At 43.3% G+C, this 17,523-nt stretch overlaps 1 protein-coding gene across 2 annotated transcripts in view; it reads right to left on the bottom strand.

Annotated features, from left to right (window-relative positions):
- The window catches only part of cog5 (component of oligomeric golgi complex 5), a 188,102-nt gene that overhangs the window by 162,724 nt on the left and 7,855 nt on the right, over positions 1-17,523 (bottom strand). For both annotated transcript variants that reach the window (XM_049567067.1, XM_049567068.1), the window contains 3 exons: positions 13,791-13,848; positions 11,565-11,619; positions 9,358-9,427 (listed from right to left, as the gene is read on the bottom strand). In XM_049567067.1, coding sequence (XP_049423024.1) covers positions 9,358-9,427; positions 11,565-11,619; positions 13,791-13,848 — 183 coding nt within the window. The remainder of the gene's footprint in view (positions 1-9,357; positions 9,428-11,564; positions 11,620-13,790; positions 13,849-17,523) is intronic.

The raw sequence follows: 17,523 nt of genomic DNA, 5'->3' as shown, positions 1-17,523 counted from the left end.
CAAGGTCAAAGGTATGGTCTGATGTCAAAGTCTTCGTTAAGGCCCTCAGGAGCCATAGTACCCAGAGTGTAGATCCAGAAAAGTTCTTGTTTAAGGGGCAGGGAGTTAATGTCCCCCCCCCCCCCCTCCGTGGTTGTTTAACAGTTTCAATGCTGATATATCTGAGTGTTGAGATGTTATGTTGGGCTTCAAAAAAAAAAAAAAAAAAAAAAAGAGCAGCCACAGGGCTTGATGCAACATGATGTCTGATATTACTTCTGTGTTCAGTTATGCAAGTTCTCAAAGATCTAGAGGTCTTACCAATGTATGCCAGACCACACGGGCACTTAAGCATGTAAATAACATTGGATGTGAGACAGGAAATGACTCCTTTTATATTGTATCTTTTTCCTGTGTGAAGATGGAAAAAATGTTTTGTCTTGTGTGTGAAGCGACATTGTTGACAGTGGCTGCAGGGGTAATTGCCCGACGGAACATTGCTCAGAAAATGTGATGGAGATGTGGGGGGAGGTCGGCCCTCACCAACATGTTCCACAGGTTAGGGGGTCTTTTGTAGATCATCCGTGTTTTTTTTTTAAAAACAGTCTTTAAGAGCAGGGTCCGTATCAATGATGTGCCAGTGTTCTTTAATCACATTTTCTATGTGTTTAGCAACAGGTGAGTATTCCACAGCACATATAACTCTAGGGCTCCCAGTCTCCTTAGGTTTGGTGGTGATGAGACAGTCAGATTGTGACACATTTGAAAAACGATTAGCAGCTTTATTGATCCAAGACTCTTTATAACCTCTATGTTTCTGAATCTTTTCTCTAGCTCCTTGGATTGAGTGTTGAAGTCTTCATCTGAGCTACAAATTCTTCACATTTGTGTCACAGCACAAATTAAAAAGCCTTCAATGGGAGCTGAGACTTGGTGTGCGGTACAATTTTTCCTTTTTTTGGATACTAGATGTCACATGATTCAAATGGTGTTGTAATTTGTACTGTATGCACATTTTTTATTTCAGCTAATTTTTAACCAAATGTCACCAAAATATTGGTCCAAATTTGACCCACTAACATCCTCTCTCTGAGTAAGTGATGTTCTTGGAACAGCACACTGATATTAACTATAATGATTGGAGATAATAAATTATATCAACTCTGAACTCTAATGTTTTAAACTTTTTACAATTTGTTACAGCTTTGTCTGACATAGGGACAGAGTGTCAAAGGAAGAGCAGAGCTGGTAATACTGAACAATGTTATGGCCACAAGTGTTAAATTAAAAAATAAAAATAATAATTATAACAATATATAAAAAGAAAAAATAACACTCATCACATAGGGACTGACACTGTGGGCTACGTTCTGAGCTAAAAATAAAAATCCTTTAAGACTCAACTTCAACAGGGAACAAACTGTCAGACATGAACACTTTACTGTTGCTGAGCTGTTCCACCTGCATCTCTGGGTGGTGCCAGAGAAGATGATCCTTATGTGTGGATGCTGCAGGTGGAGGTGGTGCAGGTCCTCCTTTTGCTGCGATGAGGTTGACACTTGAGACATCTCCCAGGTCATTCCCACCACAGTGGATGAGGAGGACACCCAGGACTGCTCTGGCTCGTAGGGACAGGATGAAGAAAGGTGGAAGGCTCTTCTACCTTTCTTTCCACCTCAGCTGAACCAATGGATGTCTCCAGTGATCCAGACAGTGGCTGGATGGGAAAAAAATACTGCCATAGTGAAAAATGTATTATATTGTCGGCTGCTGAGAAAAATAAGAAAAGAAAAAAACATGTATTAGATGAGCTCCACACAGTTATCTGAAAATACACTATTCCCTCAGTTAAAATGGTAAAAAAAAAACATCTGCTGCTTTGTTTTACACTAAACAGTAAAAGAAGAGTAACTATTACTCACTTCTGCGGCTTTGTGTTGGTGCACATGAAATGATGCAGCACTCAGTATTGATCTATTTCGACCTCACTCTGACCGTCACCACGGTCTTCACCTTGAATGATGCCATCCTTCTACCTATCTGCGAGACCATAATAACAACAAAGTCATGTGACTGACCTTAAGAGGCTGGCCGTAGGTTATAAAGCATCCGGTGGCAATGCCTTTTCCTCTTTGCCTTTCTCACCTCATCTGAGACCGGTAAGTTGCGTGTGTCAGGAGACCAAATAATCCGTCACATTATCGTGCAGGCGTCTTGTGTCCCTGAGGATTTTCCATGGTTTTTCCTGCAATTTATACATTTTGTTACCTGTATTTAACTTGCTGTTTGTTTGCAGAAGAGTGGTGGCTTAACATCAAGACATATATAGATAGTTTGAGTGTGTAATTAATTCCCGGCTGCAGTTTTGACGGCTACGGTTCTTTTTTCTTCGTTTTTTCCCCTCGTACGTACGCATACAAGAGTGGTAGTGTACAAATAAAATAAATAAAGTAGGGTCTGAATTGAATAAATTATTTCCCTTCTGCTCTTGCAGTTGCTGGTTTTTCTTTAGCTTTGATTTATTCATATCCTTTGGCTGTTGAGCAGTCAAGGTTTTTTTCTTTTGTGATATATTTTCTGTGTTTCCCTTAATTGCTGCTCCCCATTGCCTGCTGTTTGCAGTGGACGGGAGTATTTTGAATTAACATGGCTCCCCCAGTATGTCATTTCTGTGGTGCAGCATTGGACCGGCGTGACGATCACCGTGAATGTCCTTCCTGTCTGGGTAAGGCACATTTAGAGGATGTGGAGTGCCCATGTCCGGCGGCGGTTGATTTGCCCTTAGAGAAAAGGGCCCGAAGGGCTGGGGTGGTAGGGCATTCTCCCCATACCAACACAGCTGCTTCTGTTCCCACCTCCAGTGGGGAACGGGAGCATTACAGTGAGCGGCGTTCAAATAAAAGCAAACACGGACAGTCCCATGGGCGTAGTAAAAGACCAGCCCCAGAGTCTGCCTCTCCGCCATTATGCAGTCCAGCCTCCCCAAAGGGGAGTTAGGTGGGCAGGAGGACGCTCAGTCACAAATTCTAGCCGCCATTCGTGGTTTGGCAGATAGGTTGAGCAAGATTGAGGCTCAGAGACAAGTTCCACCAGTGGCAGGTGACTCAGTGGGGACCTCCCCAAGGGATTTGCAAGCGTATCAAGAGTCACAGGCAGATCATCCCGATTCAATCTCCCTCTATGCACAGGGCTCTCTCTTGGGGGATGGTGACCACCTGGAGCCGGCAGAGGAGTCACAGTGTCTTAATCTGTCTCACACAGGGGGGTCTGTGTCAGCAGATGATGACAATGAGGATGCCAGTCTTAGCCATGTGGTCTCTGTGGCTAAGATCATAGGACTTTCAGTCCCAGTTGAAGCCCCCAGTTCATCTGAAGGGGTATGGGCCGGCATATCACAGTCCCGTCCTTCAGTGGCAATCCCTGCAGCAGGGGATTATTGCCAAATTTTGAAGAAGTCGTGGAATGCTCCTGCCAGCGCTCCTCAGTTTAATTCAGGCTGTAGGAGGTTGGCTAAGGCACAATATCCACCAGAGTCCGGGTTGGGTGACATGCCACCAGTAGAGAGGGAAATGGCAGCGTTAACCCCTCTGGTTCCAGACAGAGTGACAATCAATCCCCGACAAGACAGATTGCTTGGTCAGCAGAACATATCATGCAGCTGCACGGGCTGCTCGATCGGGGAATGCACTTGCCGTTCTCCTAGCAGCCCTCAGAAGAACTGCCGCGGTGGGTGACTGTGACACCAGAAATATGATAGATGCGGCCCTGTCCGCACACTCCCAGCTTACCCGTGATGTGGGTTCGGTGATGTCCTCAGCCATGATGACACGCATGCAGATTTGGTTGGCTCAAACAACCCTCCCTGAAAATATCAAGAGGGAGCTCATGAATATGCCAGCGGTGCCGGGCAGAGGTTTTCATTCTGACTCTCAGAGTGTGCTCGACAAGGCAGAACAATCTATGCGCACTCGGGAGTGTGTGCAGCGAACCTTCAGTCGCCTTGTGGCAATAAGACAGAGGGCTATGGCCCAGCAGCAGCAATGTCAGGCTGCTTGGGGTCGCATGGAGCTTTGGACGCGTGGCAGGCATCAGAGCTCAGGTGGCCAACACTTCGGCAATGCTGGAAGGCCTCATCACCAACAGCAGGAGTTTCAGCCTCCACCTATGGCAAGAGGGGCCCCCCAAAGGTGGCACCGCCCCCCCCCCAAGGGTACAGGGACCCAGGGGGCTTCTGCATAGGAGTGGGGGGGTAGCCGCTGAGATTCACTCCCAGCTATGCCTGGACAGCTGGGAGAGGGAAGTCCTGGACCCTTGGGTGTTAGCAATAATAGCAAGAGGTTACAGATATTCAATTTCGACGGCATCCCCCGCCTTTTTCCAGGGTCCGCACAACAACAGTAAAGGACCCAGTCCAGGCAGCAGCCCTGTCCAAAGATATCGCAACACTCCTACGGAAGAACGCAATTGCAAAGTTAAGCCCCAGTGAACAGCACACTGGCTTCTATGCAATATATTTCCTGGTATCCAAAAAAGATGGCGGCCTGCGTCCTGTCTTAGACCTACGGCCCCTGAATGCTTACATAAAGGTCCTGCCTTTCAAATGTTGCAGACACGTCACATCCTGGAGTCAGTAGAACAAGGAGAGTGGTTCACCACTTTCAATCTCAAGGACGCATTTTTTCACGTTCCCATTTGTCAAGAACATTGGCAGTTTCTCCGGTTCGCCTTTCAGGGACAGGCTTATGAGTTCAAGGTCCTCCCATTTGGTCTCTCCCTCTCTCCGAGGGTTTTTACCAGGGTTGTTGCAGCCACTCTGTTGCCACTCCAGAGGGCAAGTTTAAAGATTCTCCCCTACCTGGACGATTGGCTGATCTGTGCTCCATTACGCGGTCAGGTTGTACAAGACACAGAGAAAGTCCTCTCCCATGTCAAATCTCTTGTCTTGAGCCAAGGCAGGTGACGGTCTTCTTGGGGCTTTGTCTGAATTCGGTCACAACGAAGGCGTCCCTTACCCCCCAGAGGGTGGCGAGTATTCTGGTGGTTTTCTCGTTCAACCTCCACCCACAGAGGGACAGGCATGTGAAGCTCAGAGTAACTCAGGCATGTCAGCAGGCTCTGCGCCCGCGGTGGGACTGCAAGATGCTTGTACAGGGGGTCACTTTGGGCAGTCTGCCTTCAAGGAGGGCGCTAGTGTCCACCGATGCCTCCAGAACAGGCTGGGGAGCAGTCTGGGAGGGCAGAAGTGTGAGAGGTGTCTGGGGACCCCCGTGGGACACCGAACACATCAATGTGCTAGAGCTGAGAGCAGTGTATCTGGCTCTCAAGGCATTTTTCCCATTCATTCATGGCAACTCCTCCACAGTGTACCATATCAACCATCAGGGGGGCACAAGGTCTCTGCGGAGTCTCAAGGTTGCACAGCGGCTCCTGTTTTGGGCCTTTCCACGTCTGGCATCACTCAGGGCTGTATATGTGCCAGAGGTGCACAATCAGGCAGCAGATCTTCTCTCCAGGTCTGGCCCTCTCCCAGGGGAGTGGAGGTTGCACCCGCAGGTGGTGGCAAGCTTGTGGCCTCGTTTCGGCAGGGCCCTAGTGGACCTATTTGCGTCCAGGGAGACAACCCATTGTCAGTGGTGGTTTTCTCTGAGACACCCAGTCGGCCCTTTGGGCCCGGATGCACTCTCTCACGAGTGGCCGGAAGGGTTGCTATATGCTTTTCCCCCACTACCATTAATTCCCCATGTGCTGGACAGGATAGCCCAGGGGCAATACAAGGTTCTGTTGGTGGCCCTACAGTGGCCAAGGAGACACTGATTTCCGACCCTCCTTCGCCTGGTCCAAGGCCAACCCTGGCCTTTGCCCCTGAGGGCGGACATGCTTTCGCAAGCAGGGGGGCAGATCTGGCATCCCAATCCAGCTGTTATGCAGTTGTGGGCTTGGCCCCTCCTCAGCCCATCACTCAGGACCTGAGTGAGACTGTCCTGGAGACTATAGGCAATGCCAGAGCTCCCTCCACACGTGCCAATTACAAACAAAGATGGAAGTTGTTTGTGTCATGGTGCCACGATAAGGGGCTCAATCCGGTCACCTGTTCAGTGGCTTCGGTGCTCCACTTCCTCCAGTCCCTACTGGATGCAGGTAGGGCAACCAGCACCCTGAGAGTTTACACCGCGGCTATATCAGCCTTCCATGAGACAGTGGGGGGGGGGTTTCTGTTGGGAAACACCCCATGGTGTCCCAATTTCTGAAACGTGCTAATCGTCTTCGTCCAGGCAGGAGTCTGAGGGCTCCTTCTTGGGACCTCCCTTTGGTGTTGAGGTCCTTGGCCGCTGCCCCATATGAACCGCTGGAGCAGTTGGACTTGAAGCTCCTATCACACAAAACTGCGTTCCTTCTGGCTGTTTGCTCAGCCAAGAGGGTAAGCAAATTACATGCACTGTCCGTAAGTGAGGAGTGCTTGAGATGGAAAGCAGAGAATGAAGGGGTGTTCTTGTGGCCAAATCCTTTCTTCCTCCCCAAGGTGGTGAGTCCTCGGACTGTGAATCAGGCAACTGAGATTAACTCATTACGACCTGAACCAGCTTACCAGGGGGGAGTAGCTCTCCATACTCTGTGTCCAGTCAGAGCACTGAAGGCTTATGTTGAGCGTATTCAGCCACTGAGACAGGAACATGCCCAGCTTTTTGTGTGTTATGGCAGTAGGCAGTTGGGCCGCCCATTATCTAAACAGCGCCTGTCCCACTGGCTGGTGGAGGCAATCTCTCAGGCTTACTCCAGCCAGGGTTTCCCAGTCCCTGGAGGTCTAGTGGCCCACTCTACATGCAGTGTGGCCACCTCATGGGCAGCTCTTAGAGGAGTTGCTCTTGGACACATATGTGCAGCTGCGTCATGGAGTACTCCATGCACATTTGCCAGGTTTTATAGGGTCAGTGCCACAGCCCTTATGTCAGCTACTGGACAGGTCAGTGAGGGGGTGGACTCCTCCATTCCTCACGACAATGTTGGCATAAGTCATCCGAGGTGAAGACCGTGGTGACGGTCTGAGTGAGGTCGAAATAGATCGTAAGTTATGTACATAACTATGGATCTATGAGACCGAACGATGACCGTCACCATCGCTTGTTGCTAAGAATGGGCTGAGGCGCTCCAGGCAAGAGGAAGAGCCATTGCCACCGGATGCTTTATAACCTATGGCCAGCCTCTTAAGGTCAGTCACATGACTTTGTTGTTATTATGGTCTCGCAGATAGGTAGAAGGATGGCATCATTCAAGGTGAAGACTGTGGTGACGGTCATTGTTTGGTCTCATAGATCCATAGTTATGTACATAACTTACGTTACCTTTATTGAAAGTGAAACAAAGAATCATTCCAACAGATGTTTTGATGACTGTCATCAACAATGAAATGCACAGAACCTACATGCAAAAAATAGACTTCAAACACTGACCTTAACCAAAGAACGTTAATATTAACACACACTCACAAAATGTTGAACTGTAAAGTTACTCTTTTTAGCAGAGAGAATACTAAACATTAATCAGTAACAGTTTTTGTGGTGTTACATTAACTGAGATAAGTAAACTTAATTTCATCCGTTGGCTTCTGAGCTATCAACACACCAAGACGCCTAACACTCCACCACATTACTGCAGTTATGCTAACCATTCACTTCACACACTGACATTAACTCACACAAGGTAATATTAACTTCAGCTAACACTACAATAAAGTTACAAGGTTAACGTTACTCCTCTTTTATGTAATATTTCCCAAATGTTGACATGTATGCAATTAGCTAATATCACTAAGATTACTTTAATACTTACCTCTAAAGTTTACCAGAAGTTATGGAAGCTAACTTTGTTAGCGTTGATGTAGCACAGCAAAGCTGAGTGCAGCGTTCAGTGAGATTGCTGGTGTTGGTGGGCGTGCAGAGTGTCTTGTGGCTCCCCCTCGCTCCTCCACGGCTCAACCCTCTCGTCCAAAACTTTGCATGTCTGGCTCCAGAAATCCAAGATGGCGATGGCCAAAATGCCAAATTTGAGGCTTCAAAACAGCAGTCCACAAACCAGTGGGTGAAGTCACGGTGGCTATGCCATTATTTTTACAGTCTATGAGAGTCCTATGTGAAAAACACTCAAGAACCACGACAGGACCACTGGTCAAATTTTCCACTATTTTGAATTTTTTGAAAAACACATTATTGACATCTCCTCCTAAACTGCTGGTCTGATTCATACCAAACTTTATGTGGATTATCATTGGATCAAGCTCATGAAAAGTTATCAAAAGCTTGTTGATATCTAATTTATTTCGTAATTATTTGGTTAATTTCATTTTAAAAATATTGACCAAGCGAGGGTCCTAAGGACAGAAGGGATGTCGTATGCTGTAAAGCCCTCTGAGGCAAACTGTGATTTGTGATATTGGGCTTTATAAATAAAATTGATTGATTAATTGACTGATTAACATTTCACATCCCAATCTTAATAATAAATATATAATAAATCACCAGTGTGTCCTACAGAGCTGAATTTTTTTCAGCACGTGCACCAAATTTTTTCAGCACATGCACTGAATTGTGACAAAAGTTTGCCACGCACAACCTCTAAACTCAATTCATCACTCTATATCTCCAAAAGTCTTGTTTCAGATGCACCCAGAATTTACGCAGACATTCTTTGTTAACGGTTAGCTCACAGCTCACAATATCTTGTTGTAATTCGTACTGTATGCACAACATTTTCTATTCCATCTCATTTTTAACCAAATGTCACCACACTATTTGACAATATACCCAAAATCAGCAGAATGATGTGAGATTTTTTCAGAATTTTATCACCATCACTTTTACTGTTATTGATATCTCATTTCATTTCACCTTTGGGCCAGTCATCACAAACTTTGCAAGTAATGCCATAAGAGGTACCAGGAACATATCCTGAAAGTTTCATTGAAAGTTTCATTAAAGCTGTTGTATGTCTTTAATGCAGGTGTCTTAAACTGTCAAAGGTCTTGATTTTACCTAGCTTTCAAGTGATAAAGGTCCATGCTGGCTTGAATCCCAGAATTGCTACTTGCGGTTATATTTTTTTTATTGTAATAGCCCATATGATGCAAGAAGCAGATGTCCCCCATGTTTTTTCACATCATCTAATCCGCCCCCCCCTAAAAAAAATATTTGGACACCCTTGTCCTACACAGTGTCAATTTCTCTGTGGGTTTTAGAACACTTGGAATCAATGTAAAAGAATGTTCTTTGGTAAGAACCGCCATTTTTTCTGCCATCTCAAAAGAGAAACTGACCAATTCACACACAGCCACAGCAACTAAATATAATACTGTTATCATGAAGTCAGATGCGTTAGTTGAGTTACCTGCAACCTGGCAAGCTGGGTGATCCTGGCCACAATCTTGTTGTATGGGTCAACAATCTTCGTCCTTATCCTGAGGAGATGTGAATGGTTTCATTAAGAACCACAAAGGTGCATAGAAAAGCATCATATAGACTGGCAGTTAAAAGATGACACTAAGATTCCTACAATGTGGGGTCTGCATGTTAACAGACCTAAGTTGGTCCAAGCAAAGAGCCAGCATAACCTGGGCCTCACAGGCACAAAAATGGCTTCAAATGTGCCACTTTCCAAGCATAAATTGGGATTGATAAAGGAAAAACTTGACAAGGAAATGTGATTAAATTTAAAGAATTTCTGACCCATGCTTATGCACATTATGGAGACAGGGGAAACTGGCATCACAGATAGTGAGGTGGTGAACTGAAGCTAGATTGTGGAAATTAGATGTGAGAGGAATCATTATACGTATAATGATATCTCACATATTTAAATTCACCTCACATCACACGGTTGTTATGGATCCACTTCATAAACATTCAAATGTAGCAGTGTTATTTGTGTTTGTGCCACTGAGCCACAACTTTTCCATAAGCACTTTTTGATTGCAAAAGATATGTCACCTTAAATCTCAAATCCATGTCATTTGCACTGTCTCACCATCACATGTGGAGCATAGTGGAGAGGGTAGGACCAGATGTATGCTGCTAACACTCATGGTCAGCAGCTGGATGATGTCCGGCTGTGGCAGGTGGCAGGATTCAGGAAGGTTTGGCTTTCCTTTACCTGAGTCATTTTTACCTCAACCACATTAACCTTGATAACTGATAAAATAAATGTCCTCGGTTGTAGAAATCCAAGATAACATCAAGCAGCATTAAATCACTGCAGTATACTGTGCCAACAGTTTTCAATAATCTCTTCTAATACTGTGCACATATCCCCGAGTACCATTTTAGTTTTCAGATAGTTTTGTGTGTAAAATGGCTGCAGGGAACACGAGTGTGCTGTCAGGCACACAGAGCACACTGAAGACACTGCAGTACTCCGCTTCTCACCCGGCACATCTTCACCACCTGCACATATGGATTGTGTAAATCAGCAAAGACATCAGGCATCTGTTTTTTGGTATCCACCTTTAGATCTGACCTTTAAAATAATGTCAGGTAGTGTCCTGTTTGATGAACTGACTGCATTAAAAGCAGCAGCAACATGCTCTCATGTTCTTGCTGCCTTTTATTTAGTTTGTGACCCCACTGCCCACCAAACAATAGGCTATGTGCTTTCTAACCTCCAGCTCACCCACAAGCACTGTACATCAGGAATATTTGTTTTCTCAGTTTTCCTTTCAGTCATTGCCATGATTTCCTGTAAAGAACCTCTGATCAGCCGACTCATGTCTATGCATCAGCATTAATGAGGTGCTTTGTATTGACCATTTATGGTTGAAACACTGTCCAACATATTACACCACTATTTCGTTTGTTTGCTCCACTGGGTGCACTGTGATCCTTCACTTTTCGACAACATGTTCCATCTCATCTCTTAGTTTGTTCAGCAAGCTGCTCCCAAGTAGTGCCAGAATTCAGTTCCACAAACTCATCCCCAAAGGGGTCATAAAACAGTGGAGCTGTAGCTGTAACCCATTTAGGATTAGACTTAAAGAGACACCTCAGAGGCCTCACTTCCTGCTCAGAATTTTTTCAAGTCAAGAAATCCTAACAAAATCAGTGGTTTAGCACATCATCACATATCTCTATCCTCAGGTTTTCTCAAGATGTGAAGCTTCTTACTATGACTGTAGTGTACGTAGGCATGGCTAAGTTGGAAAAAGGTCTTGTCATGCACCCGAAGCTATATTTATACAGTGGTTTGAAATCTGCTTTTCCATGCATGGACGGCTGCTAAACCTGCAATAATTGAATTTAAAATGTCATGAGAGGTCTTTGATCAAACCATACTCACACATGAGGCAGATAAGCTGAGTGTTTGAAAGTCTTTATAAACATTGAGGATGTTTTTGTCAAAACTTGTTTTCAGGACCTTTATGAAGTCAAATCAAATAAACCATTGTGTAATTCCCAGGCCCAGCTAAGAGAGGCGGCACAAAGACAGTAGTTGTATACAGGAGTGAGAATGTTAAGCAGCAGACACTGATACCAAACATATCTCCATGAACGTTCACAATAAATACATCTCATCTGACCAATGCCAGAGGAGAACAAATTTACCTTTCAATAGCTGCCTGCAGAGCACTGATCCTTGTGTGCATCATCTGAAGGACCCCTGAAAACAACAACAAAATCCTATTAGTACAATTTGAAAGTGACTGACTGGTAGACTTCAGCTGAAAAATGCTGCCCCCTCTTGTGGCAAAACCCAAGAACTGCAGTAACTATAAAAGGCACCAACAAGGTGAGTTTTCTAAATGGTTACTTCTACCAGTTTTATCATAATGCTAAAATAATATTACTTGATAAAGATAATATCAGCACGCCATTGGGATTGGCAGATAACAGCTTTAAAATGAAATATCGGCATAGGCCTGAATAGAATAGAATAGAATAGAATAGAACTTTATTTATCCCAAAGGGAAATTCAGCTGTCCAGCAGCTCTTAAAGACAAAAAACAAAATAAAATACATTAAAATAAGTGCATAAATAGAGATTAAATTAAATAGATTAATGATCTCTCATTTCGGCCAATAAGACAATGCTTAAATTAGGCGTCTTTCATTATTTGAAATAGGTCAAATTTGCCTTGGTTTTGGTTATTGTCAGGACTGTCTTTGATAGACCATCATCCACATCCATTTAAGTGAGATGAATTTTACAATTTTCTTTGAAAATGTTACATTAAAAACAATTATGGCATGTTTGACATGTAACCTAAGTTAAAGTTCTTTCCTTGTTTTGCCTAGTGTATATTTTGAAAAGCACTGTATTTTATGTCTGCATCTGCCGCCAGGACCATAAGGTAAGGTAAGGTACGGTAACTTTATTTGTACCCGAAGGTAGATTTGGTTCGCAGTTTAAGTGATGATTTGGCTTCATCCACACAAATCCACACAAAACAGACAAACAGGTCAAGACACAGTAACATAGTAACAATAAAAAGGTAAAGTGTCATCAGTACGTCAATTCAAAGTGCAGGATTAAAAAGGGCATGTAAAACCATTATAATACCCAAAATATGAATTTAAAAACAATACCAAAGAAATAAAATAAATAAATAAATAAAAAACTGTACAGTCATTAATTCAGTTTTTTTTCCAGATTGGTTTGGAGTGAGTTTTGTTTAACTCTCTAATGGCTGATGGGACAAAGCTGTCTTCATATCGCTTTGTTTTGCAGGCTGGGAGTTTGTATCTGCGGCCTGATGGGAGGGGCTGAAGTTCCCCATGTAGTGGGTGGGAGCCATCTTGCAGGATGGAACCAGCCATCCTCTGTAACTGCCTGGTATATAAGGATTCTGGGTTAAGCTGAGGTTCTCCTATCAGCCTACTGGACCATCTGACTATTTGATTTAGGGAGTTCTTGTTTTTTAGGGAGAGGTTGCTAAACCAAGACACCAAGCAGAAGGATAAAATAGATTCAATAAAAGCACGGTAAAAGAGGGTCAATAAAGTTCGGTCAATGTGAAAAGAAGACAGCTTTCTCAGACAATACATACATTGGTTCCCCTTTTTATACACAGCTTCACAGTTTGCCTCAAATGTGAGCTTATTATCAATGACTGTTCCCAGGTATTTATATTTTTCCACAGACTCTACTGTCTGACCCTCCATTACAGTGGGCTCCTGGACCTGTGGGCATCTCCTAAAATCAATTTGCATGTCTTTGGTTTTCGAGATGTTCATCTGCAGGAATGACTTGTCACTCCAGTTAATAAAATCCTGAACAATAGGGCCATGGCTTACTTCATCCCCTTGGAGTAGGCTTACAATAACGGAGTCGTCAGCATACTTTAAGATAAATCTGTCTGCCCTGCTGCTGAGACACATATTTGTGTACAGAATGAACAAGAGGGGGGACAGTACACACCCCTGGGAGAACCAGTGGAAGTGCAGGTTTGGTCAGATCACAATAAGAGTTGGCATAGTAATATGTCAGTTCCACTACAGGAGAGACTTGATGTTCTCTGCAATTGGGCAGAAAAACATATGTGCATATGTTGGTATCGGAATCACCAATCGGCCAAATTGAGTTGGAAAATGTCAGCAAAAATCCAATATCTTGCATCCCTAATGTTGACTATAAAAGACTACTTCTCTTAATCAAGTTACCAGTGTCTGCAATTAATTTGCAAAGCATACTGAAGTAAAGTGAAACCAGTAGCAGTCAGAAAGGAAAAACATTCTGTAGTGCACAGTTCCCATGGTGCATGTCCATGAAGCTGTTTCTGCCAACTTTGTGTTTGAGTTATAATGTTGGCATATGTAAATGTGGCTCTTTACCTTCCAGGGACTCTATCCCAGTCGCCTGAGACAGTAAGTCTTCATGCCTGGCCACAACCTGAAAGGAAGGCACAGAAACATATATGGATGGTTACCACCGTGTTCCTTGTGCGATGTGGTTCTAAACAGTTTCTGCTTCATTTCCACTGTGAAATAAAATTGAAGGTCAGTCATTCTTAAGAACTGGGACAAAACCATATGTGGTGGTGGTGGGGAGGGGGTTGCTGGGAAAAAAATGTTTTAAATAAAATAAAAATACAAAGTAGTACACATATTAGGGGTGGGCGATATGGACAGAAAATAATATCACAATATTTCAGGGTATTTTTGACAAAATGACAAATTAGTTTAAAAATATTTTATAATCAATTTAAGAACAAAGAATAACAACAAAATATGTGATATAGTTTTACATGTCAACCTGACCGTTTGGCTTCAAATATTAAGCTAAAACTAAAGAAAAATGATCTCTCATTTCTTTAGTTCGTGAACAGCAACAGTGACAGAGTGAGACACAGATTCTGTATACAATATTAATAGTTCAACAAAATAAAATCTACTGCATCTTCACATCAGGTGCAAATGATTAGAACATTGTTATTCAGCATTTTGAAGGAAGCTTGCCTTATTTAAACTTCAGACATTTAGTTTGGTCTAGCTGTCTGAGGCCATCAGAAAGAAGACTGTAGCAGCCTATGAGTCTGGTAAGGGATTTAAAAAGATCTCAGAAGAATTTGCCATCAGCCATTCCACTGTCGGGAAAATAGTTTACAAATGGAAGACATTCAAAACAACTGCAAACATGCCCCGGTCTGGCCGTCCAAGTAAGTTCACCCCGAGAGCAGACCGCAAGATGCTAAAAGAAGTCTCCAAAAACCCTAAAATGTCATCACAGGACCCACAGCAGGCTCTTGCTACTGTTGATGTGAAAGTGAATGCCTCTACAATCAGAAAGAGACTGCACAAGTTTAACTTTCATGTGCAAGGAGGAAACCTTTGCTCTCTAAGAGAAACATGAAGGCCAGACTGAAGTTTGACAGAGAGAACCAAGACAAAGACCAGGACTTCTGGAATAATGTTCTTTGGACAGATGAGTGTAAAAATGAATTATTTGGACACCATAACAGAAGGCATGTTTGGTATAAACCAAATACAGCATTCCAACCAACCTCATACCAACTGTGAAACATGGAGGTGGAAGTGTCATGGTCTGGGGATGCTTCACTGCAGCAGGACCTGGCCAGCTCACCAACATAGAATCCACCATGAATTCTATCGTGTATCAGAGGGTGCTTGAGGAACATGTAAGACTATCTGTAAAAAAAAAATAAGCTGAACCGGAGCTGAACCCTGCAACATGACAAATGACCCAAAACATACCAGTAAATCCACCAAGGACTGGCTGAAAACCAAGAAATGGAGAGGTCTGGAATGGCCGATTCAAAGCCCAGATCTTAATCCCATTGAGATGCTGTAGGGTGACTTGAAACTGGCTGTACATGCAAGAAACCCCTCAAACATCTCAAAGCTGAAAGAATTCTGCGTTGAGGAGTGGGGCAAACTTTCCTCAGACCGATGTCACAGACTGATAGATGGTTACAAGAAGCGTCTCACTGAAGTTATTTCAGCCAAACGGGGAAACACAAGCTATTAGGGGGTAGGGTGTACTAACTTTTTCCTCAGTTAGAACACACATTTTTGTTGATATCTTTTGTTTAATGACTAAAACATGATTAATTTTTGTTGTTTACCTGCAATCAAATCACCTTCTTTTCCAGAGATAAATAAAAACAAGATTAGACATCGATCTGTGAACATTCCTTAATAAAGAACTGAATACTTAAAGGGGTGTCCTATTTTTTCACATTATTGTATATAAATCAACAGGTGATTTCCTTCTCTTTAAGCAAAATCCTTACTGACTGTTTTTTTTCCACCTGGACCTTTATGCTCTGCCATTCCTCCTCTAATGATCACACTGTAACCTGTGACAGGCTGTTATGCCACTGTAACTATTGCACATTCACATATATGTACTTTTTTCACATAGGTTTTCATTACCAAAGGTTTAACAACAAAATCACTTGATGACACCGACTCTTGTGTGGCCACGGCAAGAGAGGAGAGGGAGAGACGATGTGCTGCTGCCAGAGGAGCCACTGAATGAGTTCCATCTGAGCGGTAAGTCACTAAAGGAGTCTGAGAAGTCTGGGGCTGTTCATAAAACATTACTATATTCAAGAAACATCATCTATGATGACTAAGTTTGGGACAATATATTAAAATATTGCAATACAAAAATGAGATAACATGTACGGATCAGTTAGAGAGTTGTCCGTTAGCAAGGATGTCAACTACATAAGATATCTGAAGGAACTGATGTCTTACAGATTTGACAAGAAGTTATGTATTTATTAATCCCACAGCAATCATAGTGGGCAGCCATTATGTTTTCCAATACTGCTAAGAGTTCCGTTAATGTGAATCAAAGTTTTTAAACCATAATGCTAATTCAGAGTTCGTTTGGATTTAGTAGGGCCAGGGAGTTGACTTGTTATGGCTAAGACACACCTGGTTAGGGGTTCAAGCCCAAAGGGCTAAAACCCTTTTGTTTCTGTGCTGCTGTGTTCAAGCCTGACAACTGGTGAAAGATTTGATATTTTAAGGGTCTCACTCTTGGGTGCCAAAAAATTCCTAAGTAGCGCCCCCTAAAAAATTTTGGGGAAACAGCCCCTGAAGCCAGTTTAACCTATGTGTATAAAACTTGGTAGGCATATGTAACATTCCAAAACATACAAAAAAGCCTCTTGGAGGCATGCTCTAAACCCAACATAAAGTTGGCCATTTTGAATTTACGAACACCTCCTAAAGATTTCATCCAATCAACTTCAAACCTTGGTCTGTCCCACCCCAAGACCTTGAAAAAGAAAAGTTATTTGAAGCTTGAGTTTTCATCAAACCCTGTGACTGTGGCAAGGCATCAAACTTAGGGGTCTCGCCTCAAAACAGGAAGTAGTTTATAACTCCAGCATACATGGTCCAAACTTCACAGGATTGATGACAGTCCCGCCCTGAACACATCTACATGTCAATAATAACTGATAAATATAGCACCCCCTACTGGTAACAGGAAATGTCATGTTTTAGACTTTGACGTACATCTCCTACAAAATTGAGCAGATCCACCTCAAACTTGGTCAAATAAGCCATAAGACCTGGATGATGCTTGACTGTGGAAACTGAGATCTATTTCGACCTCACTTCTGACCATCACCACGGTCTTTACACTGAATGATGCCATCTCCTAACAGATCTGCAAGACCATAATAACATCAAAGTCATGTGACTGACTTTAGAGGCTGGCCCGAAGTCTATAAAGCATCCGGTGACAAATGCCTCTTACTCTTTGCCTTTCTCGCCTCATCTGACCAGTAAGTTGTGTCTGTTAGGAGACCATAATCCATCACATTACTGTGCGGGCGCCTTGTGTCCCTGAGCATTTTCAGTGGTTTTCCTTTGATATTTGCTAGTATTGTTGCTGTTGGCGGGGTGCCAAGTCGCATCTCCGCTACGTTTGTGTCAACTTTTGTCTCTTTGCAGGTAAGGTTAACTGATATCACCTGCTGACGGTTAATTAATCCCACAGCCTGTTGACGTTCATTTAAATTACTGATGTTTTCGACTGGAGTGTTTTGAAGAACAGATAAATCCAGTAAATTTAATTTGTGAGTTA

This window comes from Epinephelus fuscoguttatus, linkage group LG22 (assembly GCF_011397635.1).
Source record: "Epinephelus fuscoguttatus linkage group LG22, E.fuscoguttatus.final_Chr_v1".
Lineage (NCBI taxonomy): Eukaryota > Metazoa > Chordata > Actinopteri > Perciformes > Serranidae > Epinephelus > Epinephelus fuscoguttatus.
Note: the sequence above shows the minus strand (reverse complement) of the source record. Positions and strands in the feature narration are given on the sequence as shown.